This window comes from Hordeum vulgare, chromosome 3H (genome assembly GCF_904849725.1).
Source record: "Hordeum vulgare subsp. vulgare chromosome 3H, MorexV3_pseudomolecules_assembly, whole genome shotgun sequence".
Classification (NCBI taxonomy): domain Eukaryota; kingdom Viridiplantae; phylum Streptophyta; class Magnoliopsida; order Poales; family Poaceae; genus Hordeum; species Hordeum vulgare.
The window spans coordinates 321,858,593-321,868,954 of NC_058520.1; the positions used below are offsets into that span (position 1 = coordinate 321,858,593).

Sequence of the window (10,362 nt, forward strand, 5' to 3'; positions counted from 1 at the left end):
TCGATGATGAATAAATCGATTAGATTTTTTTTAAAACTTATTCATACGGATAGAGATTATGCCAGGTGTGGCTCTACAAGAAGATGAAATCGGTTTGGACAGCAAATTCGTCTCATAGGAATTAAGAGGGAGGGAAAGTAAAACAAGGCAGGATAAGACGACGATTTGGAGCCTAAAACTGAACCACCCGCGACAGCGAATATAAAAAGGAATTGGTGAGAGGGTTAAACCCTCACAGTTACACGCCCCCTTAATCCCTCTACAAAAAAACCCTACATCCCCATCGCCCCCTTCCACCCTCCACTTCGCCGCCGCTTCCTCATCACCACCAACCTTGTGCGCGCCTCCGCGCCGCCGCCGCCGCCGCCATGGCGACCTCACTCTCATCCCACTCCCACCTGCGCACATGCCCCTCCTACGCCCACCGCGCCACCGTGCTCCTCCGCTCCCTCCTCCCCTTCCCGCGCCGTCACCACGGCTCCTCCCGCCGCGGCCTCTCCGCCCGCTCCGCCTCCTCCAACGGTGCCGCACAGGACACCGCCGTCACCGTACGCCACTTCGCCGCTGAGCCCACCAAGGGCGGCAAGCTCGCCGGCGTCAAGAAGATCATGATTCTCGGCGCTGGGCCCATCGTCATCGGCCAGGCGTGCGAGTTCGACTACTCCGGCACACAGGCTTGCAAGGCGCTCGTCGAGGAAGGATACGAGGTGGTGCTCGTCAACTCCAACCCGGCCACCATCATGACCGACCCCGACCTCGCCCACCGCACTTACATCGGGCCCATGACCCCGCCGCTCGTCGAGGGCATCATCGCCAATGAGCGCCCCGATGCGCTCCTCCCCACCATGGGCGGACAGACGGCGCTCAACCTCGCCGTCTCTCTGGCCGAATCCGGCGCGCTCGACCGCCTCGGTGTGCGCCTCATCGGCGCTTCCCTCCCTGCTATTCGCGCCGCGGAGGACCGCCAGCTATTCAAGCAGGCCATGGACCGCATCGGACTCAAGACGCCCCCCTCTGGCATCGGCACCACGCTTGAGGAGTGCCTCACAATCGCAAAGGACATTGGTGAGTTCCCCCTGATTGTCCGACCAGCTTTCACGCTTGGTGGCACCGGGGGAGGCATCGCCTATAACAGGGCCGAGTTTGAGGACATTTGCCGCTCTGGTCTGGCGGCTTCACACACGCAGCAGGTGCTTGTGGAGAAATCCCTGCTCGGGTGGAAGGAGTACGAGCTGGAGGTGATGCGTGACATGGCCGACAATGTGGTCATCATCTGCTCCATTGAGAATATCGACCCCATGGGTGTGCATACAGGCGATTCAATCACCGTGGCGCCTGCTCAGACTCTCACTGATAAGGAGTACCAGAGACTCAGGGACTACTCCGTGGCCATCATCCGGGAGATTGGTGTGGAGTGCGGTGGTTCCAATGTACAGTTTGCCGTGAACCCTGCAGACGGGGAGGTCATGGTGATTGAGATGAACCCCAGGGTTTCAAGGTCATCAGCTCTTGCATCAAAGGCCACTGGGTTTCCGATAGCCAAGATGGCAGCAAAACTCTCAGTAGGCTATACGTTGGACCAGATTCCAAATGATATCACAAAGAAGACGCCTGCTAGCTTTGAGCCCTCCATTGACTATGTTGTCACAAAGGTAGTAATCTTGAATCTGTTTGCAACCTCCTTGGAGCAAACAGTATTTGGTTCATTGTAGAAATTTTGCATCCCATCCCACAATAACTTTGTGTTGTGTAGATAGTATTTGCTGTAAACCTGCAAGTTCCAACTGTGGTGCTGATAGCTTACCTTTTTTATTTGCTCTGCATGCCTTAGAACTTTTCAACTTTAATGATTAGTTTGGTCAGTATACTCTCAAGATATTTTAACAGGATGACTAAAATTTCTTATTACTTGCTTAAGCGAATTGTCATATGTGCATCGGCATCTCCCTGTCAGAAGTTGAATGGTTCTTCTTTATTTGATTACAGATAAAGTAGTACTGTTTAGCTATCCTTTGTCTATGGTTCTTCTTTATTTGATTACAGATAAAGTAGTACTGTTTAGCTATCCTTTGTCTCTTGCACGGTTTACTTCATGTTGCTTCACTAGTCATTCTTATCTTCTTGGCTACATTAGTCAATTCAGAACCAAAACATCACAATCAAATGAGTTCCTATTTTGTTCTTTATATTGGAGCTCTGCATCTTGACTAATCTAATTGCTGTGTTCCTACTTCTAGTTGATAGCCCACCAAATATTGAATCTGTAAAGCATAACCTGGGATCAAGGAGACTGTCATGTTTGTAAATTTCTTTCTATCTCATAGCTTTTCAGATGGAATATATACTCGAGAAGCAGCAAACAGTGGTCTAGCTACTTGTACCGATTTGCAAGTTCTTTATGTTTTTCATCATTCGGAGGTTGTACTTGTACTATTAGTTCAGCTCAGCTAATGTATTGTATTTGCTTTGCAGATACCGCGATTTGCGTTTGAGAAATTCCCTGGTTCTGAACCAATATTAACTACACAGATGAAGTCTGTTGGTGAGTCAATGGCATTAGGGCGGACCTTTCAGGAATCTTTCCAGAAAGCTGTTCGTTCATTGGAGACTGGCTTTGCAGGGTGGGGTTGTGCGCCCATCAAGGAACTTGACTGGGACTGGGAAAAGATAAAATATAGCTTACGTGTACCTAATCCAGACCGTATCCATGCCGTGTATGCTGCTTTCAAGAAAGGCATGAGGGTTGAAGAAATCCATGAAATTAGCTTTATTGATAAATGGTTCCTTACAGAGCTCAAGGAGCTAGTTGATGTTGAGCAGTTCCTTATTTCAAAGAAATTAGATGAGCTCTCAAAAGATGACTTCTATCAAGTGAAGAGGAGGGGTTTTAGTGACAATCAGATTGCATTTGCGACGTCTTCGTCGGAAAGTGATGTGAGAGCGAGACGTTCTGCATTAGGTGTCATTCCAACATACAAGCGTGTTGATACCTGTGCCGCTGAGTTTGAAGCCAACACCCCCTATATGTACTCTTCATATGAATATGAATGCGAGTCAGCTCCAACTAATCGGAAGAAAGTCTTAATATTGGGTGGTGGACCCAATAGGATAGGGCAGGGTATTGAGTTTGATTACTGCTGTTGCCATGCCTCATTTGCGCTCCGAGAGGTTTGTTTCTACTTCACTTGTTCCCACCGTATTTCTATGGCAATGTTTCATCACGAGTTTAATTAGCAATTACATTCTGTTATAGGCCCTTCCTTTTTTTTTTATAAAATTGTTGTGCTGATGTAATAAATTTCTTTGTCAGGCTGGATATGAGACTATAATGATGAACTCTAATCCGGAGACTGTCTCAACTGACTATGATACCAGCGACCGACTGTACTTTGAACCATTGACAGCTGAGGATGTTACAAATGTGATTGATTTGGAGCGTCCAGATGGTATAATTGTGCAGTACGGAGGGCAAACTCCTCTAAAGCTCGCCCTTCCGATACAACGCCATCTAGAGGAGAAGAAGCTGCGGTCTGCTTCAGGCACAGGATTTGTGAAGATATGGGGAACATCACCAGATTCTATTGATGCCGCCGAGGACAGAAAAAGATTTAACGCAATTCTTGAAGAGCTTGGGATTGAGCAACCTAAAGGAGGGATAGCAAGAAGCGAGTCTGATGCATTGTCAATTGCCTCAGAAGTAGGCTACCCTGTTGTTGTCCGGCCCTCATATGTTCTTGGTGGACGAGCAATGGAGATTGTGTACAATGATGAAAAATTAATAAAGTACCTTGCGACTGCAGTGCAAGTAGATCCGGAAAGACCTGTCCTGGTGGATAAATACCTGAATGATGCAATTGAAATTGATATTGATGCATTGGCAGACTCAGTTGGGAATGTTGTGATTGGTGGAATTATGGAGCATATTGAGCAGGCTGGTATACATTCTGGTGATTCTGCATGTTCCCTTCCCACTAGAACGGTCTCAACCAAGTGCTTAGATATCATTCGTTCATGGACAACAAAGCTTGCGAAGCGTCTCAATGTCTGTGGGCTCATGAACTGCCAGTATGCTATCACTCCTACTGGTGAGGTGTTCCTTCTTGAGGCAAATCCTCGAGCTTCACGCACAGTCCCTTTTGTCTCGAAAGCAATTGGCCATCCGTTGGCTAAATATGCATCTCTGATCATGTCTGGAGTGACCTTGCCAGAGCTTGGGTTTACCAAAGAAGTGATTCCTAAGCATGTTTCTGTCAAGGAGGCTGTTCTTCCATTTGAGAAATTCCAAGGCTGTGACATTCTTCTTGGACCAGAGATGCGCAGCACTGGAGAGGTTATGGGCATTGACTATGAGTTTTCTGGTGCGTTTGCAAAGGCCCAGATTGCTGCTGGACAGATACTTCCTGTAAGCGGCACTGTGTTTCTAAGCCTAAATGACTTGACGAAACGCCACCTTGCTGAAATTGGGCGTGGGTTCCGTGAAGTTGGGTTCAACATCATTGCAACATCTGGAACAGCCAAAGTACTTGAGCTTGAGGGCATCCCAGTGGAACCAGTTCTGAAAATACACGAGGGGCGACCAAATGCCAGAGATATGCTCAAGAATGGTCAGATACAGGTGATGGTGATAACAAGCTCAGGCGATGACCTTGACTCGAGAGATGGCCTCCAGCTGCGCAGGCTAGCCCTGGCCTACAAGGTCCCCATAATTACAACCGTGGATGGTGCTCGGGCTACCATGGACGCCATCAAGAGTATGAAGAACAAGTCCATTGAGATTCTTGCATTGCAAGACTATTTCCAGCCTGCTGATGCACCACAGAAGTTGCCAGCTGCACAAGCCGCCCCTTAGGGTCATACCCTTTATGTGCTCTCCCTTTTCCATGTAATGTCTTTATTCTAGTATATGAACTACAATCTTGCGCCATGTGGGATTTTGCTTATCTGCTGCTGCGATAGTCACCTACTGCCAGTGTCGAAACCACATTTGGTTGCTGGGTGTTTGGAGTCAAAAATTGATGTTGGGGATTTGTATTTCTAATGTGTAAGAGTAGGGTCGGCATCTATCTATCTACAGAATAAGGCATCCAGTTGCATTCTGATGGTATCATCTCCACACTGGATCATGTACTTGTATCCCTGTGGCGCATATTTGCGCAACTTATCTATATTGTATTGTATTTGTCCCCAAACAATGTGATGATAATTTTTATCTGCCATGCTCCCTCTTACCCGTGGTTTCTATCAGGCTCCCCTGCAGTTCGTTTGCATCTCCACATAAAAATCTTGCTGTTGTTTTATGCGGTTTAAATTTGGAGGAGAATTTAATTGTTTGAATGTTTGTTAATTATGTTTTGGGTCGGCAAATGATGATTCTGTTTGGGTGATAGAAAATGTCATGTATGTTTTTTACACGAGTTTCAGCGTAGAAACGTTGAGATGGTGACGTGATGTTGATGTGAGAACAGGCAGCACATAATTCCAGGATAGTTGTCAAACAGGCGATCTAACTGAAGGTGTAGTGAGAAGAAGTCTTTGCCAACGGGAGCAGTTCGTGTGAGGTGCGGATTCACATCTGCGTTGTAAATCGATTCAATGGTCAAACTCACAGATAGATACTATTTCCCTCAGAAAATTAGAAGGAGCATTCATACACCACCAAAGAAACATGTTTATGGATTCTCATGCTATCGACTACGTAGACATTTGGCTTTGGTAAGACATGCATGGAACTGGAAGTAGCCAAGCTCGTGTTTCCTACTTCGAGGATGGATAAGGTTTGGGAGCAGTTCCGTCATTCCAATCTACGTACACAGCGACGACGAATAGATTTTTTATTTTTATTTTTTTTGAAACCGGGCGACGAATAGACTGGGGCCCTGATTGCCATACCGTTTTGTGCACAATACATCTGTAAAATAAATACAGATCTCTACCCATCGGTTTAATTTTCAGTCCAAAAACATCTATGCTCAGTAAAATACACCTGTAAATTTTATACCCCTGTATTAAATTACACCTATACCAAGCGCACCCTGAGAATGTCGGGCACCGCGCAGCTAGAATTTGACTTTGAGACATGTCATGCTCCACAGTCAAAAGTTCAAAGTAGCAGCCAAGCCAGCTCGCCATCTTGCGGTCTTGCCACTGCGCTGTTCCGTTCAACATACGCAAAGCGCCAAACAGGGAATGCTAAAGAAACTCGCAGGACGCTTCGTTTCTCCCCCCACCCCCATGACGTTTCGATTGTGACCCGCCTCTTTTCATCGAGGACATTGCACTTTCCTTTTCTTTTTTCTTTCCTTTCCTTTTCAAAAGATCTTGATGTACTTTCTTTATGGGTATCAACTTTACGGTAATGTTACCCCAGCTGACGTTCACTGGAAGAGGGGTGGCTAGGGAACGCCATTTGATGGCAATTTTACTTGTGAGGAAAGAAGAAGTGCAACGCTCTGCGCCGGCGCGCTTGTCTAATATTTTGGCCGGTTAGTCCGGATTCGTCTGATTTGCACACGCGTAGCCGTCAGATCTCCTCCTTCTCTTCCGCATCTCATCTTCAACCTCCCACACGAAAGAAAGAGCAAAATAGAAGGACGTCGTCCCCGCACACGCCTCGCCTCCTCATCTTCTCTCACCACCGATTATCCCTGGTCGCCGCCCCTCGCCGTCGATCGCGGCCCTCGTCGTCGGTCCCAGCTCCGTCATGATGCATGTAGCAAAATACCTCTCCGGTTGTAGCAAATCTGAGGGATGCTTGCAACAAAAAAGGCATCATCGTAGTAGGCCGCAGCTCCGCCGTGACAGATGTAGCTATCAAAATAGGTGAAGCGTCTCAATTCTATACACAGGGCCGCATGGGTATATATTGATTGAGGAGAAGGATCTCTCGTGAGTACATCGGTTAGGTAGCGCTAGGCATACCCAAAGATTTTACAAGAGATTGAGAGAGATAGAGATAAGAGATAAGTCCTAACTTAAACAACTAGATCTTCCTCTAACAACTCCTGATTACAGCCTTGCCGCACAAGTCTATCTGAACCAACTATGTTGCACGTTTAACACCTTCCCTTAATCAGAACTTGGACAAGTTAAGATTACGCTTGAATTCTTCAAATGGTCTTGTGGGCAATGCTTTTGGAAACCCATCTGCAACTTGATCCTTTGAATGCACAAACCAAATTTCCAATTCCCTGCTAGCAACCCTTTCTCAAACAAAGTGATAATCAATTTCAATATATTTGGTTCTTGCATGAAAAATAAGATTAGCAGGCACGTATGTGGCACCAAGATTATCACACCAATGACAAGGTGTTTGGGTGTGATATATCCCAAGTTCTGTCACAACAGATTTTACCCAAATGATTTCTGCAGTTGCATTTGCTAATGCTTTGTACTCTGCCTCAGTACTTGACCTCGAAACTGTGGCCTGTTTTCTAGCACACCATGAAATCAGGTTAGGTCCAAAAAATACAACAAAGCCACCTGTTGAGCGCCTGTCATCTCGACATCCAGCCCAGTCTGAGTCAGAGAAAGCACTAACAAGAGTAGATGATGATTAATTGAAAGTAAGGCCAATACTCAAAATACCCTTCACATATCTAAGAATGCGTTTTGCAGCTGTCAAATGCGCAAAGGTGGGAGCATGCAGAAATTAACATACTTTATTTACCGCAAAAGAAATATCAAGCCTGATGAGAGTCAAATACTGAAGTGCTCCTACCAAGCTCCTGTACTTGGTGCCATCGTCTTGATTCAAGGGCTCACCTATTGGAAATATGCCCTAGAGGAAATAATAAATTAGTTATTATTATATTTCATTGTTCATAATAATCATTTATTATCCATGCTAGAATTGTATTGATTGGAAACTCAAATACATGTGTGGATACATAGACAACACACTGTCCCTAGTGAGCCTCTAGTTGACTAGTTCGTTGATCAAAGATGGTCAAGGTTTCCTGGCCATAGGCAAGTGTTGTCACTTGATAACGGGATCACATCATTGGAAGAATGATGTGATGGACAAGACCCAAACTATAAACGTAATATATGATCGTGTCAGTTTATTGCTACTGTTTTCTGCATGTCAATGTATCTGTTCCTATGACCATGAGATCATGCAACTCCCGGACACCGGAGGAATACCTTGTGGGTTATCAAACGTAACCGGGTGACTATAAAGGTGCTCTACAGGTATCTCCAAAGGTGTATATTGGGTTCGCACGGATCAAGACTGGGATTTGTCACTCCGTGTAACGGAGAGGTATTTCGGGGTCCACTCGGTAATACAACATCACAACAAGCCTTGCAAGCAATGTGACTAAGGAGTTAGTTACGAGATCTTGTATTACGGAACGAGTAAAGAGACTTGCCATCAACGAGATTGAAGTAGGTATAGAGATACCGATGATCGAATCTCGGGTAAGTAACATACCGAAGGACAAAGGAAACAATATACGGGACTAACTGAAATCCTTGACATAGAGGTTCAACCGATAGATATCTTCGTAGAATATCTGGGAACCAATATGGACATCCAGGTCCCACTATTGGTTATTGACCAAAGAGTGTCTCAGGTCATGTCTGCATAATTCTCGAACCTGCACGGCCTGCATACTTAAGGTTAGGTGACGTTTCAGTATAGTTGAGTTATATGTGTTGGTGACCGAAGTTTTGTTCGGAGTCCTGGATGATATCCCGGACGTCACGAGGAGTTTCGGAATGGTCCGGAAACGAAGATTGATATATAGGAAGTTGGTATTTGGATTCTGGAAGGTTTTCGGGCATTGCCAAGAGTGTACCCAGAGTGACGAATGGATTCCGAGGGCCCATCGGGTGGGCCCACCACGCCCAAGGGGTCCACGTGGGTTCATGGGATGCGCAGTAAGGTATAATGGGCTTACAAAGTCATCCAAGGAAAGCCCATGAGGAAAAAGTGGAAAATCCAAAAGAGGTGGAAAATAAGGAAGGAGTCCTAATCCAAGTGGGATTGGAGTAGGACTCCTCCCTTCGCCACTTCGTCTGACCCAAGAAGGCCTTCCTTGGTGCGCCAAGGCTGCCTCCTCCTCCTCCTATATATACTAGAGGTTTAGGGCTTTTGAGACACAACTTTGCCACGTGCTGCCCTCTCCTCTAGATCGTAGTTCTTCCTCTAGATCGATTTTCCGCGGAGCTTGGGCAGAGCCCTGCAGGAATAGATCATCACCATCACCGGCGCGCCGTCACGCTTCCGGAGAACTCATCTACTTCCCCGCCCCTATTGCTGGATCAAGAAGGCAGAGATCGTCATCGAGATGTACGTGTGCGGGACGCGGAGGTGCCGTCCGTTCCGCACTTGATCGGGACGGATCGTGAGATGGTTCGTGGGACGGATCGTGAAGACGTACCACTAAATCAACCACATTTAATAACATTTCCGCTTAGCGATCTACAAGGGTATGTGGATCCGATCTCCCTCTCGTAGATGAACACCACCATGATAGGTCTTCGTGTGCGTAGGAATTTTTTCGTTTCCCATGCAACGTTCCCCAACAGTGGTATCAGAGCTAGGTTTATGCCTAGATGTAATCTCGAGTAGAACTCAAAAGTTTTTGTGGCCGTTGATGTTCGATTTGCTGCCCTCCTTAGTCTTTTCCTGATTTGACGGTATTGTTGGATTGAAGCGGCCTGGACCAACATTACTCGTACGCTTACGAGAGACCGGTTTCATCGACTAACATGCAACTCCTTGCATAAAGATGACTGGCGGGTGCCTGTTTCTTCAACTTTAGTTGAATTGGATTTGACCGAGGTGGTCCTTGGAGAGAGGTTAAATAGCAATTTGCACATCTCCGTTGTGGTTTTGCGTAAGTAAGATGCGATCATACTAGATACCCATAGCAGCCACGTAAAACATGCAACAACAAATTAGTGGACGTCTAACTTGTTTTTGCAGGGTATGCTTGTGATGTGATATGCCAAAGACATGATGTGATATATTGGATGTATGATATGATCATGTTGTAATAGTTAATATCGACTTGCACGTCGATGCTATGACAACCGGCAGGAGCCATAGGGTTGTCTTTAAACTAACGTTTGTGTTTGCAGATGCGTTTACTATATTGCTAGGCTGTAGCTTTAGTAGTAATAGCATAGATAGCATGACAGCCTCGATGGCGGCACGATGATGGAGATCATGGTGTGGCGCCGGTGACGATGAAGATCATGCCGGTGCTTTGGTGATGGAGATCAAGAAACACAAGATCATGGCCATATCATGTCACTTATGAATTGCATGTCATGTTAATCCTTTTATGCACCTTATCTCGCTTAGAACGACGGTAGCATTATAAGGTGATCCCCCACTAAATTTCAAGATAAAAT

At 46.1% G+C, this 10,362-nt stretch overlaps 1 protein-coding gene across 1 annotated transcript; it reads left to right on the forward strand.

Annotated features, from left to right (window-relative positions):
- Positions 1 to 238: 238 nt before the first annotated feature.
- LOC123443736 (carbamoyl-phosphate synthase large chain, chloroplastic) lies at positions 239 to 5,216 on the forward strand. The gene is made up of 3 exons (XM_045120250.1): positions 239 to 1,652; positions 2,473 to 3,168; positions 3,311 to 5,216. The coding sequence occupies exons 1-3, from the start codon at positions 369 to 371 to the stop codon at positions 4,847 to 4,849; spliced, it is 3,519 nt and encodes a 1,172-aa protein (XP_044976185.1). The 5' UTR covers positions 239 to 368; the 3' UTR covers positions 4,850 to 5,216.
- Positions 5,217 to 10,362: the final 5,146 nt, after the last annotated feature.

Coding starts and splice junctions, on each gene's coding strand:
- LOC123443736 (XM_045120250.1), top strand. CDS start 369: ATGGCGACCTCACTCTCATCCCACTCCCACCTGCGCACATGCCCCTCC. Junction 1,653..2,472: donor TTGACTATGTTGTCACAAAG/GTAGTAATCTTG, acceptor TTTGCTTTGCAG/ATACCGCGATTTGCGTTTGA. Junction 3,169..3,310: donor CCTCATTTGCGCTCCGAGAG/GTTTGTTTCTAC, acceptor TTTCTTTGTCAG/GCTGGATATGAGACTATAAT.